This window comes from Danio aesculapii, chromosome 22 (assembly GCF_903798145.1).
Source record: "Danio aesculapii chromosome 22, fDanAes4.1, whole genome shotgun sequence".
Lineage (NCBI taxonomy): Eukaryota > Metazoa > Chordata > Actinopteri > Cypriniformes > Danionidae > Danio > Danio aesculapii.
The window spans coordinates 12826068-12846647 of NC_079456.1; the positions used below are offsets into that span (position 1 = coordinate 12826068).

A 20580-nucleotide genomic window follows, 5' to 3' on the forward strand; every position below is an offset into this window, starting at 1 on the left:
TATCAAAATGAAACAAATTTGACTTATATTATGTTTTCATTGTTTAGATGAGCAAGCAGGATGAGGTGAAAGGTTAAAATGTAACACTGTTCCCTTTGAAGATTTACCTCATGCATTAGCAGGCAGTTTTTGTTATGGTTTATTATGAATATAGGCTGAGGAATAGTGTATGAATAAGCTAAATTGGACTGTAGTGTATGAGTGTGTATGGGTGATTTCCAATATTGGGTTGTGGCTGGAAGGCATCTGCTGCCATAAAACATGCTGGAATAGTTGGCAGTTCATTCCACGATTGCTGATTGAAGACGGTTTCCCTTTGCACATTCACTTTGATATAATTGCTCAAGTTTACTGTTATATTGTGTATTGTTTAATTTATATTTATTTGTATTTAAAGTTTGAAGTACTTTTAGTTAATTTAAAAAGTTATTAAAGTTACTAAGTTGACGAAACTGAAGTTTTTTGTGTTTTTTTTTACCTGTTTCTCTAAGTAAATTACAATATCGTGATAATACCGTATACCGTGATAAAAGCTCAATCAATTAATCGCGCATGAAAATGTGATACCGGCACATGCCAAGTGCTGAGTGAAGCGGCTTTCACAACAGATGCAGAAACGCTGTGCTATGAAACCCATTCATTTCAATGGCTTGTGTTGCACAAGAGGGCTTTGTTGGTGCATTGACCAAAGCGCAAAAGCAGTACGCTTCAAATAGCTACATTTTTCTCTCTGAGGATACTCTACTCATGTATACCTATACTTTTCTTAGGGCTGGGTGATATTGCAACAAAGAGTTATCACCCTATCATGTTTAATATCATTCGGTATCGATAATTATTGAATATTTTTTAACAATACATTTAGGAATATAAGAATTTTTTTTTATTTAACCACTTTATTTTAATTTACCAACATTGCTAAGGCAAATAGTTTAAATAGTCAAAACAAAAATATTTAAACGAAATATCTGATCTCTTTATAATAAAATAAACATAAGGGTTAAAGAGACTCCTAAACTCGATAAATAGTATGTTACAAAGTGTGTGCAATGGTAAAGTGTAAATGCTGAACAATCAAAGCATACTTTAAAGTGTGATATAGTAATGATACAGTTGAGCCTCAAACTCTGTAAACAAAAAAAAAATTATGATAATCAAATCTGAGCTTTCACGTAAAGGATCTAACCATCATTATTCAAATACATATTTTTAGATGGGAAGCTAGTGACTGGGATGCACAAGAAAAGAAACCAAAGGGCGACATCCTTACTGGCGAGTGGCAACATCCTTGCATCCTTTTTTTATTTATAATCTCCTCCACTGCTGCTATACGGTACTCATTTTCACGTTCTGTCCTGGAGTGACAAGCATGAGCACGTGATTTCCTTTCTCTCGTAACTCGTAACTAATCAACCGTTTTCTCAGATGATGACAAATGGACAACCATTTCTGCAGCTTGGATGCAAGTTTATAGAGCTAAGTAAAAAGCACTGCAGTGTTTGAGCATGCTAGGTTTGTCTGAGGTAATTAGTCTATCTTTATTACTGAAATGTGTATATTCCATACAAAGTGTAAAGCAGATTGGTTAGTTGTACTTCCATGAATCGCGGTGCGCTCGCGGCATTCGTAAAAGTTCTGATATTTTTAACTAGATGTACCTGGAAAATGTGCGCATGCCACATGCGCGCTGCTTGCTCACCATGTGCGCGTCGTGCAAGTCATGCGCCTCCATTGGAAATGAAAAACGTACACCCTAAGCTTACTGGCATTCCTTCCAAGGTGTGCGCTCAGCAGTTACATTTTAATGAAACTATAGCGCGCTTCATATTGAAACTTCATACCGAATCTTTTTTATATCGATATTGACAATGGTGTTCGGTCAATAAATACCGATACCGATTGTATCGCTCAGCCCTAACTCATCTATTTATAAACTAGACCTGCTAACTGGAAAAATATGGTTCGGTCAAAAAAATGTATCAATAGGATATTTCTATATATAGTATACTTATTCCTGCTGCTTACAATAGTGCTACTGTGCTGCCATGGCAACATTGCTAAACTAATTTTCACAAGTAATTACATGGAAAGAGCAAGACTTAGAGTAGTTTCTTGTAAAACACTAGCAATGTTTATTCAAAGCTTTGAAATTAAATTTTTAATGCAGTGTGTTGCCTTAATTTAGCATGTTCACAAGAGGAACTGCAAATGGCTCAGATGGGAACTATGTCAGGTATTCAGCAAAAGACCATGCTATTGATTTTTATAGCACCAGGAAAACATCAATATGTCTCGGAAATGAACGCAAGGGATTGCAAAAGGGGGCTGTACATCTCACACACCTTGTTCAGCACAGCTCATTAACATTTCATTAGAGAACGAAAGAGCATGAGAGAGAGAGAGAGAGAGAGAGAGAGAGAGTATATGTGAGAAAAAAATAAGATAGAGAAAAGCAGGGAGGGGAAGTGTTTCTGACATCAGCAGCAGATGAAGGGAGGGAGAAATATTGGATCTATTTTTAGGCGGTGCTTGTATGCGCCAAAACCCAGCTTTACACGCTGAGACAGGAACAGGAATCCTCTAGAGAGAAGCTAGAGTCCTGATTAAAACATCAGCACAGCCTCTCTCTCTCTCTCTCTCTCTCTCTCTCTCTCTCCCTCTCCCCCTCTCCCTCTCTCTCTCTCTCTCTCTCTCTCTCCCTCCCCCTCCCCCCCCCCTTCTCTCTGGCTGTCTGGCTCTCTCCTCCTATTTATCTGTATCTCTCATCTGGTTATAATCTTATATTTTACACCCTAATTCTATTTGCTACAAAAGCAAACAAAAGCCCAAAAATGATTTATAGTCTCGTGGCTATCAAAAAAATATCCCATGAGAAAGTGTCCTCCCATGTCAAAGACCATTTCAAGTTCCCACAATTTCATAATGTCATCATTCTCATTGTCATAATCTAAATATTTTTCAGTTTTTGTTGTCAACAAACTTCTTTAGTTTTGTCATCATTATAGAAACTTTTCTAATTCTCGTTATGTCATAATAAAATCGCTTTCAGACTCATCATATCATCATAGAACCTTTTAAGTTCTTGTCTCGTTGACTTTGTAGAGCCACTTGTAGTACTCCATGTCATGTAGACAATCCGTAGTTGTCAGACAGTTTTGTTTATGTCATCACAAAAGCATTTTTAGTTCTTGTCATAAAAAGCTTGTTGGTGTATAATCTTTTTTTAGTTTTTGAATGTCATAAAATCATTGTTTAGGTCTTTTAAAAACCATTGTATACCCTTTTTTATTTATTTTTTTGTGGCTCTTTTTGACTTAGTAGGATATTTCTTTTTAGTTCTCTGTCATTGTTAAACCTTTTTGAATAATTTTTTGAGTTATTGTCAAAGCTATTTTATTTGAGTTATTTTGTTGAATTATTTTGTCTCTTGTAATGTCAAAAGATTTTAGTTCAGAATAGAAACATTTTAGTCAGAAACACATAGTTCTTGTTATTCTTACATAGAACCTTTTTTAGTTCTTGGCACTGCGGAAACTTTCTTAGTCACTTAGTAACTAGCTTATAAGTTGTGCAATGTTTGTTTAGCTCTTAATTTAAAAAGTTATATTCTTTTGTAGTTCTTATGTCATCGTAGAAAAAATTTAGTTCTCTCTATCTCATTGTAGAACCTTTTTTAGTTATCCTGTCATGAAATCTTTTTTAGTTATTGTCACCAAACCTTTTTTTAGTTCTCATCTTATCATTGTAGATTTCTTTAGTTCCTATTATTATAACTTTAGTTCTAATTGTCATTATTGAACCTTTTTCAAACTAATGTCATAATTAAAACATTTTAGTTGTTGTCAGAAACACATTGTTCTTGTTATGTCGACACAGCACCTTATTTAGTTTATTAGGTCACTGTAGAAACTTTTTTTTTATCTCTTTGTAATTGCAAATGCATTTTAGTTCTCTTTGCCTTTGTAACCATTTTTACTTCTAATTTTGTTTGGAACCTTTTTTTAGTTAACATTTGTCATGAAAACTTTAGTTCTTGTGTCACCAAATCTTTTTTTTCTCATTGTAGAACCTTTTTTAGTTACCCTATGTCATGAAAGCTTTTTTAGTTATTGTCACCAAACCTTTTTTTAGTTCTTATCATATCATTGTAGATGTTTTAGTTCCTATTATTATAACGTTAGTAGTTCTAATTGTCATTATAGAACCTTTTTCAACCCAATTTTATAATTTTAAACATTTTTTGTTGTCGTCAGGAACAGTTTTTGGTATGTCAACATAGAACCCTATTTAGTTCTTGTCACTGTAGAAACGTTTTTAGTCTCTTAGTAATTGCAAACACATTTTAGTTCTCTTTGCCTTTGCAAAACCATTTTGACCTCCAATTATATAGTAATAGAACTTTTTAAATGCTATTATTATTTAGAACATCTATATATTGAAGCAATCGTTTTTAAAATTAGTTTGAAAGTTGTGCAAGGTTTGTGTAGCGCTTAATTTAAAAAAAGGTTGTTATCTTCTTTTTAAGTTCTTATGCTATTGTAGAAACAATTTAATTATCCCTGTCTCATTGTAGAACCTTTTTAGTTCTCGTATGTCATGAAGCTTTTTTAGTTCTTATGTCTCACAAACCTTTTTTTTAGTTCCCATCATATCATTGTGATTTTAGTTCCAATTTATAATTTGAATAGTTCTAATTGTCATGTTTGTAATGAAGTAATCATTTTTAAAACTAGTCTGAAAGTTGTGCAACATATGTTAGCTCATAATTAAGAAAAGAAAGTTATCATCTTCTAGGAATATAGCAGTGGAACCATCAGAGCACAGCTGCAGTACCAGATTGAGGCTTTAGGAGTCTCATTTCATCACAGCAAGACGGATGGAGTGGCAGATTGAGAGTGATAGTGGAGGGGTAACTGGTTTAGGGAAAACTATTCCCCCTCTTGATGTTGCCTGGCAACAGTGATATCATGCTATTCTAATCTGGTCCGTGACTTCACACCTCGTCTCTGTCGTCTTCATTCAGCTTTACACTTCTGCGGTTTAGCAGGCGCCTTTAGTTCCAGCCGAGGGAAAACTCACACAACCAACGGCATGTAAAAATGAGTGTTGTGTTTGCGTGTGGCGTCCTTCACCTGAGAGACTCTCTCGAACAGAGTTTACAGTCAATACGAAGCCAGCAGGGAAATAGGATGCGAAAGTATGAATGTTTAGAGCTAATATACACGAAAATGACAAAATCAAAACAGCTGGTCATGATAAATCAATTCCTGAATCAGTTTGTGAGTCAAGAACAATCTATGAGTCAATCAGTCCAGTGAATGAATCAACAACTGAAACAATCAGACAAACAATCTGCTGAATGAAACATGCATCGACTCCTGGAGCAATAAATTGACCAATGTGATGAATTAATCAATGAGTTGGGAAACTAGAAAAAAAAACCCTGAAAGAATCAACCACTGGAATAATCAATCAACCAATCCTCTGAATGCTTCCAGTCAGTGAGTGTATGAGCAAACAGATTAATCAGCCTCTGCAATGAGGCAGTAAACAAACGAATGGAATAATCAGCCACGGGAACAATTAGTGTTTCCAATCAGTGAGGGAGTGAACGAACAAATGAATGAATCATCAACTGCAACAATAAGTCAGTAAACAAACACATGAAAGAATCAATCGCAGGAGCAATCAATCAACCAATACAATAAATGAATCTGTGAATGAATCAACCACTGGAACAAATACTTACAATTATTGAGTGAATGAATCAATGAAGAAACAAATAAATGAATCTTCTCCTGGAGCAGTAAATCAGCATATATACAAAATTTAAAGAGTCTTGAACAATTATTCAATCAATCAAATGAATGAATCAATGTGTGAATGAGCAAATAAACGAGAGAATCATCCACTGCAACAACAGCGCAGTAAATAAACAAATAAAACAATCGATTCATTGGAATAACAATCAATCCAATGAATTAATCTGTGAGTGAATGAATGAATTAAGAATAGCAATGAATCAACCACTGGACTGACAAGTAAGCAAGTAAACAAATAAAAGCCTCAAATGCTGGAAGAATCAAACAACCAATACAATAAATGACTCAGTGAATGAAGGAAGAAATGGGTTAATTATTGAATCCACCACTGCAGTAGTTGCTTATCCAGTTCAATTAATTAATTATTGAGTTAGTGAATGAATCCATAAAGTATATGTACAAATACTTTATGGACAGTATATGAACTAATGAAAGAATCAACCACTAAAACAATTAATAGGTGTGTTCAACTTGAACCATGGCTGCAGCCGGTGATCAGCGAGATCAGCCGAGCGCAGGCAGGGGCGGAGTTGAAAAGAGAGCTGTCAAGCCGGACACTTCGGGGCTTAAAGTTGCGCCAGTCATGATGACTGATCACATGGGGTCATCATCATTTTTAAAAAATTTATAACAACAAAAGATTTACAGTACAAATAAAACTGAATACAGTCTCTATAAACTATAGTTCATTTTTAAACAATTATGAATTAAATATATAACAAATAATGCAATTATGAATTAAATATATAACAAACACATGAGAGAAATAAGGGGATCGGAAGGGGTAATATAAACATAAAAACGAACAGGCCTATTAAATACAAAGCAATAAGCACACATTTTAGGAGTTTAAACATCACTCTAAGCTAATACTTCTTGCTTGAATTTGCTAAAAAGGGGGTTACATTTATTTACATTTATATATATGTAAAACCCCAAACACGATGTTTTGATTAAGTATTAAACAATGATTCCGATTATTTTGGATAATGAATCAATCAAAAAGATTGAACAAAAGGACATTCCTAAAATAAGTGAGCGACACTTTAAGTAGAAGTTTCCGCGCAGGTACATCAATGTCACGTTTAAAACTTGTGCACAAACGGCTAGACAGGAAAAAAACAATATATATATATATATATATATATATATATATATATATATATATATATATATATATATATATATATTGTAATCATATAAATCATTTTATAATTAATTAAATAGTTCTTTAACTTAATTGGTTAAGAAACCTTTAGGGTGGCAGGATCAGTGATGATTGATATTTTATCTGTAAAACTGATTTTATCTTATTTACTTATTTTCAAATGATGATGACGCCATGTGATCGGTCATCATGACTGCCGCAAGTTTGAGCCCCGAAGTGTGCCCTTGACGGCTCCGTTTTCAACTCCACCCCCGCCTGCGCTCGGCTAATCTCGTTGATCAATAGCTGTAGCCGTGCTTCAAGTCGAATGGCTGAATGAACGAACAAACAAATCAGTCAATGAAACAATCCATCAGCTGATCCAATGAATAAATCAATGGCTGAATGAACAAACAAATAAACAAATCAATCAATGAAACAATCCATCAGCTGATTCAATGAACAAATCAATGGCTGAATGAGTAAACAAACAAATCAACCAATGAAACAATCAAATAAACAGTGAAAGAATCAACAACTGAATGAACAACTGAATCAACTAATCAAATATAACACAAAACAATGTGTTTGCTGTTTTCTTACCACTTCTGGCTCCAGTTTTGTGGCAAGATCATGGATGGCTTTCACCAAGATTGTTATGGCCGACAGGATGAAGACGACCCCAAGGATAACACATGCTCTGGAAAACACACACGCACAGGTACACAGTGTAACTCACAACATCAATTCAACTGAAGCTTTATTAAATTCACGGTCTAATTCCCCCTCCTGTTTCTGAGTCAGTTAATAAAACGCGACTCTGAAGCTTCTGCTCACTTTAGTAGCTCATTTCCATTAGGCCTGTCAAGCTCTGGGTTTATAAATGAAGGCGGCGAGAGCTGTAGTTGTCTAATTAGGGCTGGTTAATAGGCGAGAGCATCTGTTCTACTGTTTACTCAGCCGCAGGGGTAGTCAGGTTAAATCTGGCGAATTTTTTACTGCTGTTCTGCTCCGTTTCTCACACGCAGATCGTAATCGTAGTGGCTTTGCTAGCTCAGTCCGTTAAGTCTGTGTTTTGGTTAGTGATTAATTAAACCAAACAAAAACTCACACACACACACACACACACAGCTAGATACAGTCTCTGGAGATCAAATTAATATGAAATTAAGACATGCAGATTAATTTAATCTAGTTCATCTTTATAAATCAGGCCAAGGAGGAACCCTACTGATGCACATTCATATAAAATTCACTCTGCACTTAGGTATGAAATGTTGTTTTTATTTTTTAGAAAGTTCTTTTTTGTTACTGATTGACAACATGCAAGCTAATTTGGGACTTTTTTTAAAAAAGAATAAATATATTTAGTTTCAGGCAAAACAAGTTTTACAGTGAGCACTCATCTACCAACATATCACAGTAGCAATGCAAGAACTAGCCATTTACCTTCGTAGGTGTATAGCAGCTCCCTAGCAATCACCTAGTATCCTTAGATAAACACTTCAAACATTCTAGGAATCACCTAGAAATATTTCAGCTGAGCATTCATTGAAAACACTTTAGCAATGCACTAGAAACCACCATGTTAAAGGAACAAGACTTTTTTGCAAATAGGCTAATTTTACACCGCCTCTTGAGTTAAACGGTTCAGATTTACCGTTTAGGAATCCCTTCAGCCAATTTCTTGGTCTGGCGGGAACATTATTAGCTTAGCATAAATCAATGTATCGAATAAGACCAGTATCATCTCTCACCAAAATTTCTAATAATTTGTTTTGTGTTTATGTAGTTAAAATCATTTATGCTAAGCTAAGCTAAAAGTGCTCCCACAGGCAGCTAGTTGTAAAATTAGCCTATTTCCAAAATATATGGAGTGTTCCTTTAACCTTCTCCTAGCACCAATCTGATAATATCCTAGCAAACCCCTCAGAACACATTAGTAACCTAGAAACTTAGTAACTGTATAATAACCTACCAAGAACCACTTATGAAACACTAGCTACTACCTTGGAATGTTTAGTATTCACAGAGCAACCATTGGAAACACCCTAATAACTGCATAGCATCCACTTACTGTAAATCACACTAATAATAACCACCAAGAAACACTCTACCAAACACTTTATACCTTAAGAATCCCTTAATAGTCATCTGGTTGCACCTTTAGTAACTCCATAGCAACTCCCTAGCTTTGTCCTTAAAACTATACCTTAGAACTTCACAGAAAAGCACTTAAAGAAAAAACCCTTAGAAAACACTGAACATTTATTGCTAACACCTTAGCAATGCACTAGAAACCACACAGAACACAGATTAAAGGAACACTCAACTTCTTTTGGAAACTACATTTTACAACTCCCCTAGAACAACAACTATTAGCTTAGCATATATCAACATATGGGATAAGACCATTAGCATCTCTCTCAAAAATTTCACAAAAGAGATTTCTACTTAAAGTTGGACTCTTCTGTAGCTACAATGATTTATGCTAAGCTAAAAGTGCTCTCGCCAGACCTGAAGATTAGCTGAATGGGTAACAAAAAATTGGGTAAAACTCAACTGTTTAACTCTAGCGCAGTTGTAAAATGAGCCAAAACAGTGGAGTGTTCCTTTAACCTCCTCCTAGCATCAGTCTGGCCCTAGCAACACTAGCAACTACCTAGGAATATTTTAGTAACCACAGAGCATCCACTGAAAACACCTTAATAACTACATAGCAACTCTCTGGTGACCACTGACTGATCACACTAATAATAACCACTAAGAAACACACCACCAAACACTTCACTACCCAGTAAGCCTTAATAACACCATAACAGTCATCTGGAAGCACATTTAGTAACCCCTTAGCAACTCCCTAGCTTTCTCCTAACAACAACACCATAACCACAACGTCACAGAAAGGCACTTGAAGAAAAAACCCTTAGAAAACACTAGCAACTATCTAGGAACATTTAGTAAGCACTAAACACCTTAGCGATGCACTAGAAACCACACAGAACACAGATTACACACATATTAAAGGAACACTCAATTTGATTTGGAAACAACTCCCCTAGAACAACAACTATTAGCTTAGCATGAATCAATGTATGGGATAAGACCATTACCATCTCTCTCAAAAATGTCACAAAAGAGTTTTGATAATATTTCTTCATAAAGCTTTACTCTTCTGTAGTTCCAATGATTTATGCTAAGCTAAAAGTGAACCTGAGATCAGCTGAATGGATTCAAAAATGGTAAAACTCAACTGTTTAACTCTAAGGCAGTTGTAAAATGAGCCTATTTCCAAAAAAGTGTTCATTTACCCTCCTCCTAGCATCAATCTGGCACTAACAACACTAGTAACTACCTAGGAATATTTTAGTAACCACAGAGCATCTACTGAAAACACCTTAATAACTGCATAGCAACTCTCTGGTGACCACTTACTGATCACACTAATAATAACCACTAAGAAACACACTACCAAACACTTCACTACCTAGTAAGCCTTAATAACACCTTAACAGTCATTGTGGTAGCACATTTAGTAACCACTTAGCAACTCCCTAGAAGCTACACTTTGCTACGTTTGTCCTAGAAGTTTCAATTTCACAGAAAAGCACTTAATAAAAAAATTCTTAGAAAACAACTAGCAGCTACCTAGGAATAATTTAGTAATCACTAAGCATTTATTGACAACACCTCATTAGCCATGTAGCAGCTACTGTAGCAACCATTCAGAATATCTTAAAGGGCATCTATGATGACAATCAACTTTTGAAAGCTGTTTGGAGAGAACGGTGTGTACGTATAGTGTGTCCACTGTTATACTGGAGTGACAGAAACACAGCAAATATCTTTTTTTTTTAATTCCTGACATTAAATCCCAGTGATTCTGTGGCCCACCACAACGTGACGTAGGAGTATGGTTTGTTTTATATATATATATATATATATATATATATATATATATATATATATATATATATATATATATATATATATATATATATATATATATATATATATATATATATACATATATATATACATATATATATATATACATATATATATATACATATATATATATATATACATATATATATATATATATATACATATATATATATATATATATATATATATATATATATATATATATATATATATATATATATATATACACATATATATATATATACATATATATATATATATACATATATATATATACATATATATATATATATACATATATATATATATACATATATATATATATATATATATATATATATATATATATATATATATATATATATATATATATATATATATATATACATATATATATATATATATATATATATATATGTAAGTGTGTGTGTGTGTGTGTGTGTGTGTGTGTGTGTGTGTACTGCAAACGGCATTTGTGTGAGACTTATTTCAGAAAGGCTTGAATAAACTCCACCACATATAAACCTACTTGGCATTTTGGACTAGTGACCTTATTTCAGCTTCATCTGTGTCTGTCTCTATCACTGACTGCTGTTTATCTGACGTAATGCATGAGAAGCAGACACGCACATGGCAGCGGTGGGCAGGGAGAAGCAGCTCATTTGCATTTTGTAGGACTCAAATGGTCCATTGCAGGTTCAAAAATTGACGGAGACCTGAGTTGAAAATTAAGAAGTTTTATTTTGAATGCAAGAAGTTAGAGAATACAAGTTCTGCGCAGGAGAGGTGTAATATCAATTCAGCCCCCTGCCCTATTGGGCTATCCTTCATGCTTTTATACTGTCTTTCACACACTATCTAATTCCAAACCTATTGACTTATATGGTGTCGTGACAGTTTGACCAGATGTTCCTCTTTCTGGTATCTTTCTGGTATCTTCTCTTGACAGTTGGCCTTGACAGTTGACTAGGCAAATGTTTCAGAGCACATACACACAGCTCATACATCTCAGAGCTCTCTGCACTTTCCATACACCCATACTGATAACAGGATGGGCTGTTCTCAGCAACCTGCAACTCTTCTCTATGCTGTGCACATATGGCAGTTAACCCCTCAGAAAAAGAAACCCTTTATGTCTGTATTTATTAGTAAATGTTAACAAAGCCTAACAATAAAAATGCTATCCTTCAATTTAAAAGCAGCTCATTTGCATTACAAAAACAGCTACACTGTACTCAAGACGGCAAAATGGACATATTCTGGAGGCTATTATAAATAATCTAATGGGTGTTTTCAGCTGAAACTTTACAGACACATTCTGGGGATACCAAAGGCTTGTAAAAGGGGTAAAATATGTGCCCTTTAAAGTCTGCGTGAAATCTTAATTTTTACTGTTTATTTTGCTAGTGCTCATTGATATTTTTAGATGAAAAATTAATCCATACAAGTTAATCCCCTGAAAAAAAAAAAGTTTGTTTTGGTCATCTTAAATCAGAATCTGACCATTTGCTTCTGAGTTTGGAATGTTGGTCCTTCTCTATTGACTCAGGGTGCTTTCACACTTGGTTCCTTTGCCTGGACCAAACCCAAGTTTGATTGTCCCCCCTTACCACCTTCTCAGCTGGTTTGTATTCCCACTGTCTTTTTTCCTTCTAAGCACCGGTACGCTTGAGGGACATGAAAGCAAAGTCCCAAAATGGAAAGATGTACGCTTATCACAGCCGTTCTGCTTTTACTGAATCTTTTGGTTTTGGACATACAGAAAGCGACTCGCGTCCATCTGCTGCAAAAATATTATAAACATTTAGAACATAACGCGATGTCTGCAGTAGCTGCTTCTAGAGGAGACAAGCAGACATTATCACTGTGTTTGCCATGGTTCAGTCCCGCTTGTCACCAAGGTACAGTAGGTGATACACAGACACACACATGCACGCACGCATACACACACACACACACACACACAAATGAATGTTATTAAAACAATAGTTTGTTGTACTGTTGGCGCTTCACTTGTGTTATTTGGTACGATTGCATTCATACCAGAAGGGAACCAGACCAGAGGTCGCACGAACTGTACCTCAGACCAACTCTTTCAGGCAGAAAGTTCACAGGTGTGCACCCGAGTTCAGAGGACACATTCACACTAGCTAAACGTATCGAACTCTGGCATCAAACGAACACCCTCAAGCACCCTCAGTTTGACTGCTTCAGCAACAATATTCTTAGCCACGCCTCTCTTACCTTTAGTTTGCTGTGAGGAAATGCTGTGCAAAAAGAAAGCCCCACCCCCTACTCAATATTCTGTTTCAGTTGGAAGAGCATCAACATACTGAAATAAAAGTCTTAGTAACTTCTGGTTCAACAATCACCTCGTAGCAACACAGAAGTCTTTAGTTTCCCATAGCAACTCCCCAACAATGCCCTCAAAATTATGTATCTACCTAGCAACCTTTCTCAAAGACCTATCAAGACACATTATTTACCACATCTAGCTTTTTAAACTTTGCAATTACATTTTTTTCCTTTGTTTATGACTCAACTAGTCCAATCGATGATATGTCATCTCTCTAATGCACTGGTGTTATGTTGTAATCTGTCTCCACGGCGATCCGTAGCTCTTCAGATTCCCCCAGAGACCACCAGCCTGCACGTTACAGATGGATTCATTACATGAGCGTGTGTCTGTACTGTACGCTTGATTCAGGTCTGTCTAGTCGAGCGGTGTGTGCACTCGTCTGCCATTGTGCTGTCTCCGGCTCCGCTTCCTCCTCTTTCTTTCCGTTCACAAAGCCTTTCTGCCCTTCTGCCATCTCTATTCTTGCCTGTTAGCCGATAAGGGATGCCGAACACAGAGAGAGTCTGTCTAAGGACCCTCTTTAGACATGAAATCCAGAGCAGGGCCACTACTCAGGGGACAGGAGAGTCTGTCTGGCTGGCCTCCATCCATCAAAACTGATGGTTTGAGGAAGGTTTAGCTGTTTTGAAGAGATTGTTCACACAAACATTTTAATTCACTCACTATTTATTTACCCTCAAGTGGTTCCAGACCTATATGAGTTTCTTTACACTAAAGATATTTTGAAGAAAGCTGAAAACCAGTAACTACCCAGGTAGCAAAAAATTCTGGCCCAGATTTGGCATAAAGCTGGCCCACCAGGCATTCATCCGGCACTGGCATACTGCATCTGGGCCAAACACGGCCCAGTTTGGGCAGAGGGGGCCCCGTCTTTAACGCGGCACAAGAGGCTTGGGCCAGATGTTAAAAACTGATACGTGGGCCAGATACATTTGGCCTATTCTGACCCACATTTAAAATACATTTGAATTATTTTTGAGTGAAGAAAAAGAATTCTACCAATCACGTCACTTCGAGAAAAAGCATGCCCATATAGCGCACCTAAACTGCAATGCTTCATGGGTTCAGGCCCAGTTATGGGTTATATACTGTACTATATAACTTGGCTAAGGCTTGGATCAGATATGGTCCATGTTTGGCCCTTGTCTGGAAGCCAGACTTAGTCCAGTCATGTACCGTAATTCACTGTGGCATCTGGGCATCTGATTTTGTGGGCCAGAGAAATTTCGCTATGTGGGTACTGACATTCATTTTAGGAAAAACCAATACCATGGAAGTCAATGATTGCCAATTTGCAGCTTTCTTCAAAATATCTTTGTGTACAACAGAAGAAAGAAAGTCAAACAAGTAAAGGGAGAGTAAATGATTAGTAAAATTCTGAATTAGCAGAATTAGACAGATTGGAAATTTGAGTTGAGAGAGTTTTGAGTAAACTATCCATTTAACCTGCTGAGGATGTGCTGAAGTATGCTATTTACGGTTGAAAGAAAAAGCACATTTGACAACTAGGGATGCACAATATATAGGCAGCCATAATGACAGACAAATGCTGTTTTTAATGTTATCACTATTGGTCCGATAAAAATTTTTACTAATATCTGTACACCGATGAATTATTACCGCTGGTTGAACCACTTCACATGCTTGCTGCCTGCCACTTTTAAAAATATATTTTGATTTTGGTTAATGTTCAGGGACTGAAAATGAAAAAAGAATATTTACATTTATCGGCTACTAATATGTTGAGTTATCGGTTATCTGTATCGGTTAAAATCCCTAATAAGCTGTGTTCTGTTAACATTGTTTGACCACAACAGGTCTATTAATGGTCTCCTACAGCCGAGGAATGTGTCAGAATGTCCAAGTAACCAATCAGAATCATACCTTAGTAGCTTCCAAACCAATACTAGCAGCCACCGCTTACCATTAGTAATCAACAAGTGATGCCTTAGCAACCACTGAGAACACCTTATAACCATATAACAACTTCTGAGCAACCTCTAAAAGTACACGCATCAAATCCAGCAACAAGCTATAATAACAATGCAAAACTTCACCTAATGTCTTAGCAACAACTCAGAACTCACTGATGTCCACCTAAGGACCCAGCAACCACTCAGAATACTCTAGCAATCATCTGGTATCACTTTAGTAACCTCATAGCAACTCACTAGTAACCATCTAGAACACATTAAGATCCACCTTGTAACACTCTATAAACCATGCAAAACACACTGAAATCGCACTGGCAACGCAATGGAATGTTATTAACCATTGAGAAAACACTCTAACCTGCCTAGCAACATTCTACCAAAAGATTAGAACAATAAATAATCTCTGATAGCACTTCAGTGACCTCATAACAGCTCAACAGCTGCCCTAGCAACTAATCAGAACGCACTAAGATCCACCTAAAAACACCAGTGCAACCCAAACACACCTAGCTAATATGTAATTGCACCTAGCTAATATCCACCTAGCAACACCCTAGCAACCTCTGAGAATATGCTAAGATTCACCTAGAAACATCCTAATACTAAGATCCACCCAGCAACACCACAGCAACCAATCAGAAAACACTAAGATGCACTCATAAACACCTGTGCAACCACTGAAAACACACCTAGCGAACATTCACCTAGCAACACCCTAGCAACCAATCAGAACACACTCAAATCCACCCAGAAACACCTGTGCAACCACTGAAAACACACCTGGCTAATATCCACCTAGCAACACCCTAGTAACCACTGAGAATACACAAAGATCCACCTAGAAACATCCAAATACTACGATACACCTAGCAACACCACAGCAACCAATCAGAAAACACTAAGATGCACTCATAAACACCTGTGCAACCACTGAAAACACACCTAGCTAACATTCACCTAGCAACACCCTACCAACCAATCAGAACACACTCAAATCCACCCAGAAACACCCTAGCAACCAATCAGAACACACTAAGATCCACCCAGAAACACCTGTGCAACCACTGAAAACACACCTAGCTAACATCCACCTAGCAACACCCTAGCAACCACTGAGAACACACTAAGATCCACCTAGAAACATCCTAATACTAAGATCCACCTAGAAACCACTGAGATTCACCTAGAAACTACCCAAAACACCTTTTAGTAAAACATTAACTCATGCTAATTTGCATTTAAAGGAACAGCGCATCATATTTTAATGACTAGGGTTTAGGTAATTAGTTGTGTGTCGCTCATAAATCGCTTGACCACTGAACGGTGATTAATGTTCTCCTTCAGCTGAGGAACATGTCAAAATCACATCATTATCGTGAAAGATCAGGCTGACCTTCTGCTCTGCTTGTTGCCCAGAAACGGCATCTAATTGGCTCCTGAGTCTACCCAGAATCCCCACAGAGCTCATACCCTGGGCCGTTCATGTGTTTTTTCTTTCATCATGTGTACTCACATGTATTCTCTGTGTGCTGAATGAACGGCTGCAGCATTACTGTATCGCCAAAGCACAATAATGGAGGACAGGACATCCAGTGTGGCGTCAAACTGTGAAAGAAGAAAACAAAGCATTACAACAAATGACGAGTCATTATATAATTAAATTTAAGTATGTGATTGCATACTTACTGCAAACCCAAATGCTGACGCACTATGCCGCATTATAGAAACAGCTGCAAAAGAAATGACAAAAAAATGGACATTTATTAATAACATTGAGCATCATTAATATTTATTTATTATATTAAATTTTAGAGAAACTCATCATGATCAGTAAAATGAGAATTGTTTATTCTATATAATTAACATTTTACATTTTTATATTTTTTGTGTTTCACCTTTAATGTTAGTGTTTACAATGTATATATGTATATATATATATATGAGTGTGTGTGAATGTGTGTGTGTTAGGGCTGTGCGATTAATCAAAATCGAATCGAATCGCAATCGCGATTTTAAATGTTGCGATTAGCTAATCACAAGAGGCTGTGATATGAAATATATATTATTTAACTTCCCCCACCCAGAGCAAATGCGTGACCTCCGTCTTACTAGCCAATTGAGTGAGCACACTTTCGTTCTAGCCAATCAGAATTGCGCAACCGAACGCCCACAATAAAAAACAAACAGGAAAGCGCGAACGAGTGGGATGATGGCGTCTGCCACTTCAGAAGCATTAATAGACTAATTAATATCAAAGAAAAACAGCACGTCGGTAATATGGGAATATCTTAGTTTCAAAGTCAAAGACCCCAAACAAAACCAGGTCAGGTCATTTGTAATAGTTGTCGCAGAACTGTTGCCACAGCACGAGGAAATGCAACAACCAGCACCTAACAAAGCACCACAGCAATTTCAAGTGTCTTGTTAAAAAGTCAACTAAAAGTACTGCCAGTTGACACTTGTTGTTGTTCTTCTTCTTTGTCATCTAAGTCTTCTTGGTCTTAGTCTTCTTATTTTTCTTGTCATCATCTTTTTATTCTTTGTCTTTGTCTTCATCTTCTTGGTCTTTTGTCTTAGTCTTCATCTTCTTGGTCTTGGTCTTCATCTCCTTTGCCATCATTCTGGTCTTCGTCGTCATCTTCTTTGTCCTTATGGTTGTCATCATCTTCATAATCTTGGTCGTCATCTGCTTTGTCTTGGTCTTCTTCGCCGCCATCTTGGTCTTAGTCTTCGGCTTCTTTGTCTTGGTCTTCTTCGTCATCTTGGTCTTAGTCGTCATCTTCTTTGTCCTTATGGTCGTCATCTGCTTTGTCTTGGTCTTTGTTGTCATCTACTTTATCTTCGTCTTCTTGGTCATCATCTTCTTTGTCTTGGACGTCATCTTGGTTTTAGTCTTCGTCATGGTCTTCTTCATCCTTATGGCCGTCGTCATCTTCATCTTCGTCATCTGCTTTGTCTTGGTTTTCTTCGACGCCATCTTGGTCTTAGTTGTCATCTTCTTTGTCTTGGTCGTCTGGTCTAAGTCTTCGTCTTCTTTGTCATCTTCATCTTCTTGGTTGTCATCTGCTTTTTCTTGGTCTTCTTCGTCTTCGACCGCATCTTTGTCTTAGTTGTCATCTTCATCTTGGTCTTCGTCATCTTTCTCTTCATCCTTATGGTCGTCATCTTGGTCTTAGCCTTTTTAGTCTTCGCCTGCTTCTTCATCTTAGTGTTCTTGGTCTTGGTCATCATCTTCTTTGTCTTCATCTTCTTGGTCGTCACCTTCTTGGTCTTTATGGTCTTCATCCTCGACTTTGTCTTGGTCTTCATCTTTATCTTAGTCTTCGTCATTTTCTTGATCTTGGTCTTCTGCTTGGTCTTCGTCTACGTGGTCATCTGCTTGGTCTTCGTCTTGGATAGAACCCGGGTCTCTGGTGTGAGAGGTGAGTCACGTAACCACTGAGCTACTGGGAGATGATGAACCCAATCAACGAAAGGCAAATTGCTTCTTTGTGGATATTTATTAATGACAAAAAAAATCTTCAATAAGAAATGAAGTTATGTAAGGCAAAAACAGAGAGTCTTCCAATAAGCAACAGCATAGTACAATTTCAGAGATGTTTGCTAATATGAGTGAATATCTTTTAAAGGTAATTTTTTGTTAACACTAGCAGTAGCAGTAAGAAGCTACAATACAGATTATTGAGTTGAAGCTTGACTACAAAACAAAATCTCAAATCAAATCACCAGTACCGATATACAGCCAAATACAGCACTGCTACTAGTGTGATATTGCTATATATACATATATACATATATACATATATATATATACATATATACATATATATATATATATATATATATATATATATATATATATATATATATATATATATATATATATATATACATATACAACAGAATCTGTCTGGTTCTTGAATCTGATTGAGATTGTCATGATGTCTGATTGAGAATGATAGCCATGCGATATTCAAGTGACATTCGATCTCTCTCTTTTGTAAGTGTTAGTGCTGAGTTTATACCATAGTAATAGTAGAGTTTGCTTTGTTTTGGCTTTTCCAGTGTTAATCGTTGTGATGATCTGATTGCAACAGATGAAAATCTCTATAGACTGATGGCATTTCATGCCATTCAGCGTTATAATCTTAAAATGTGAGCAAAATCACCTGATTTCACGTCACCTGCAGATGTGAATGAATGGCGTGGTTCACCGTACAAAAGGATTTTTGAGACTCTCCATGTTTCATCTTCTTTTTTGTATACACGATAATGCCATCGAACTGTTGTATAAACGCAATATCACACTCAGGCACGTACACAGATAGGGCTCAGCCTGTGCAGTGGACATGCCCTTTTATCTCTTGGATAAAAAGTGCTCTTCAAAAATGAACAAAAGTGTCCCCTGGTCTTCAGTTCGCGACCGTCAACGATATATAGCCATATCGCACTGCTACTCATTCTGCTACTATGTTTTTTCCAATTTTGTGTATTTACTGTGAAGTTAAAGTTTGTCCTACTAAAGTTGCTTTTTTGTAACATTTTAATTTACATTTATTATTCAACTATAAATATAAACCTACACATATATGAACAGGTTAATTAGTCAGACAAACACAATTTCTTTACCATCTAAAGTTGTACCAGCGATTGAAATGCTGTGATTGCATACACATTTGAATTCCTCCTTACTTTTCGCAGTCACTCTCCACTCCAGTATTCAGACAAGTGTATTATGTTAATATTGATCTATAGAGTGTTCGTCTCGGACGTATATCCAAACATTATCCCACATATATGCCTTGCCCTGCAGTAAACCATGCGTTTGAATGATCTGCAGCATCTAAAGTGGCCGGGATCAGATTTCATCTTTTCACACTGTGATGTCAGCACATCAGTGTGGCTCGTGTCCAGTTATCGACCTTATATTGACCTCTAATGCACCTGAATCCTCTGTCCTGAGACTGGATGAGCCATCCCAGATATCTCATCTACCTCCACAGGGTCAGCCAAAATCTCAAAGGTACCCAATCTGCGTGTCAGGACTGTTTGCGCATCTCTTTTCTGAATGATTGTACAGTACAGTATTGCACAGTTTAGTCATTTAGTCTGTTTTATGGTATAATATAAAGTATAATGTGATAAAGAAATATACCAGCAAACTGAGAATATACCCTTAATGTTAGTGAATGGTTGTGTTTGTGAGGGGAAGCCAGTTTATAATCAAAGTTGAACAGTATAGAGTAAAATGTGGTACAGAAGTAGTCTAGCAAACAGAAAGTTCCTTTAATGTTATTGTATGGTTCCCATTTGGTTATTTTATGAGTGAACAAATTCCTAAAGTAAAATTGTTACTGTATAGCATAAAGC

At 36.4% G+C, this 20580-nt stretch overlaps 1 protein-coding gene across 1 annotated transcript in view; it reads right to left on the reverse strand.

The window, feature by feature from the left end:
* Window positions 1-7268: 7268 nt before the first annotated feature.
* Window positions 7269-20580, reverse strand: part of tmem163b (transmembrane protein 163b) — a 33895-nt gene continuing 20583 nt past the window's right edge. Inside the window, exons 3-6 of the mRNA XM_056448562.1 lie at window positions 16897-16940; window positions 16724-16815; window positions 7573-7669; window positions 7269-7301 (exon numbers count right to left, since the gene is read on the reverse strand). Of these exons, the coding sequence (XP_056304537.1) occupies window positions 7269-7301; window positions 7573-7669; window positions 16724-16815; window positions 16897-16940 (266 nt within the window). The remainder of the gene's footprint in view (window positions 7302-7572; window positions 7670-16723; window positions 16816-16896; window positions 16941-20580) is intronic.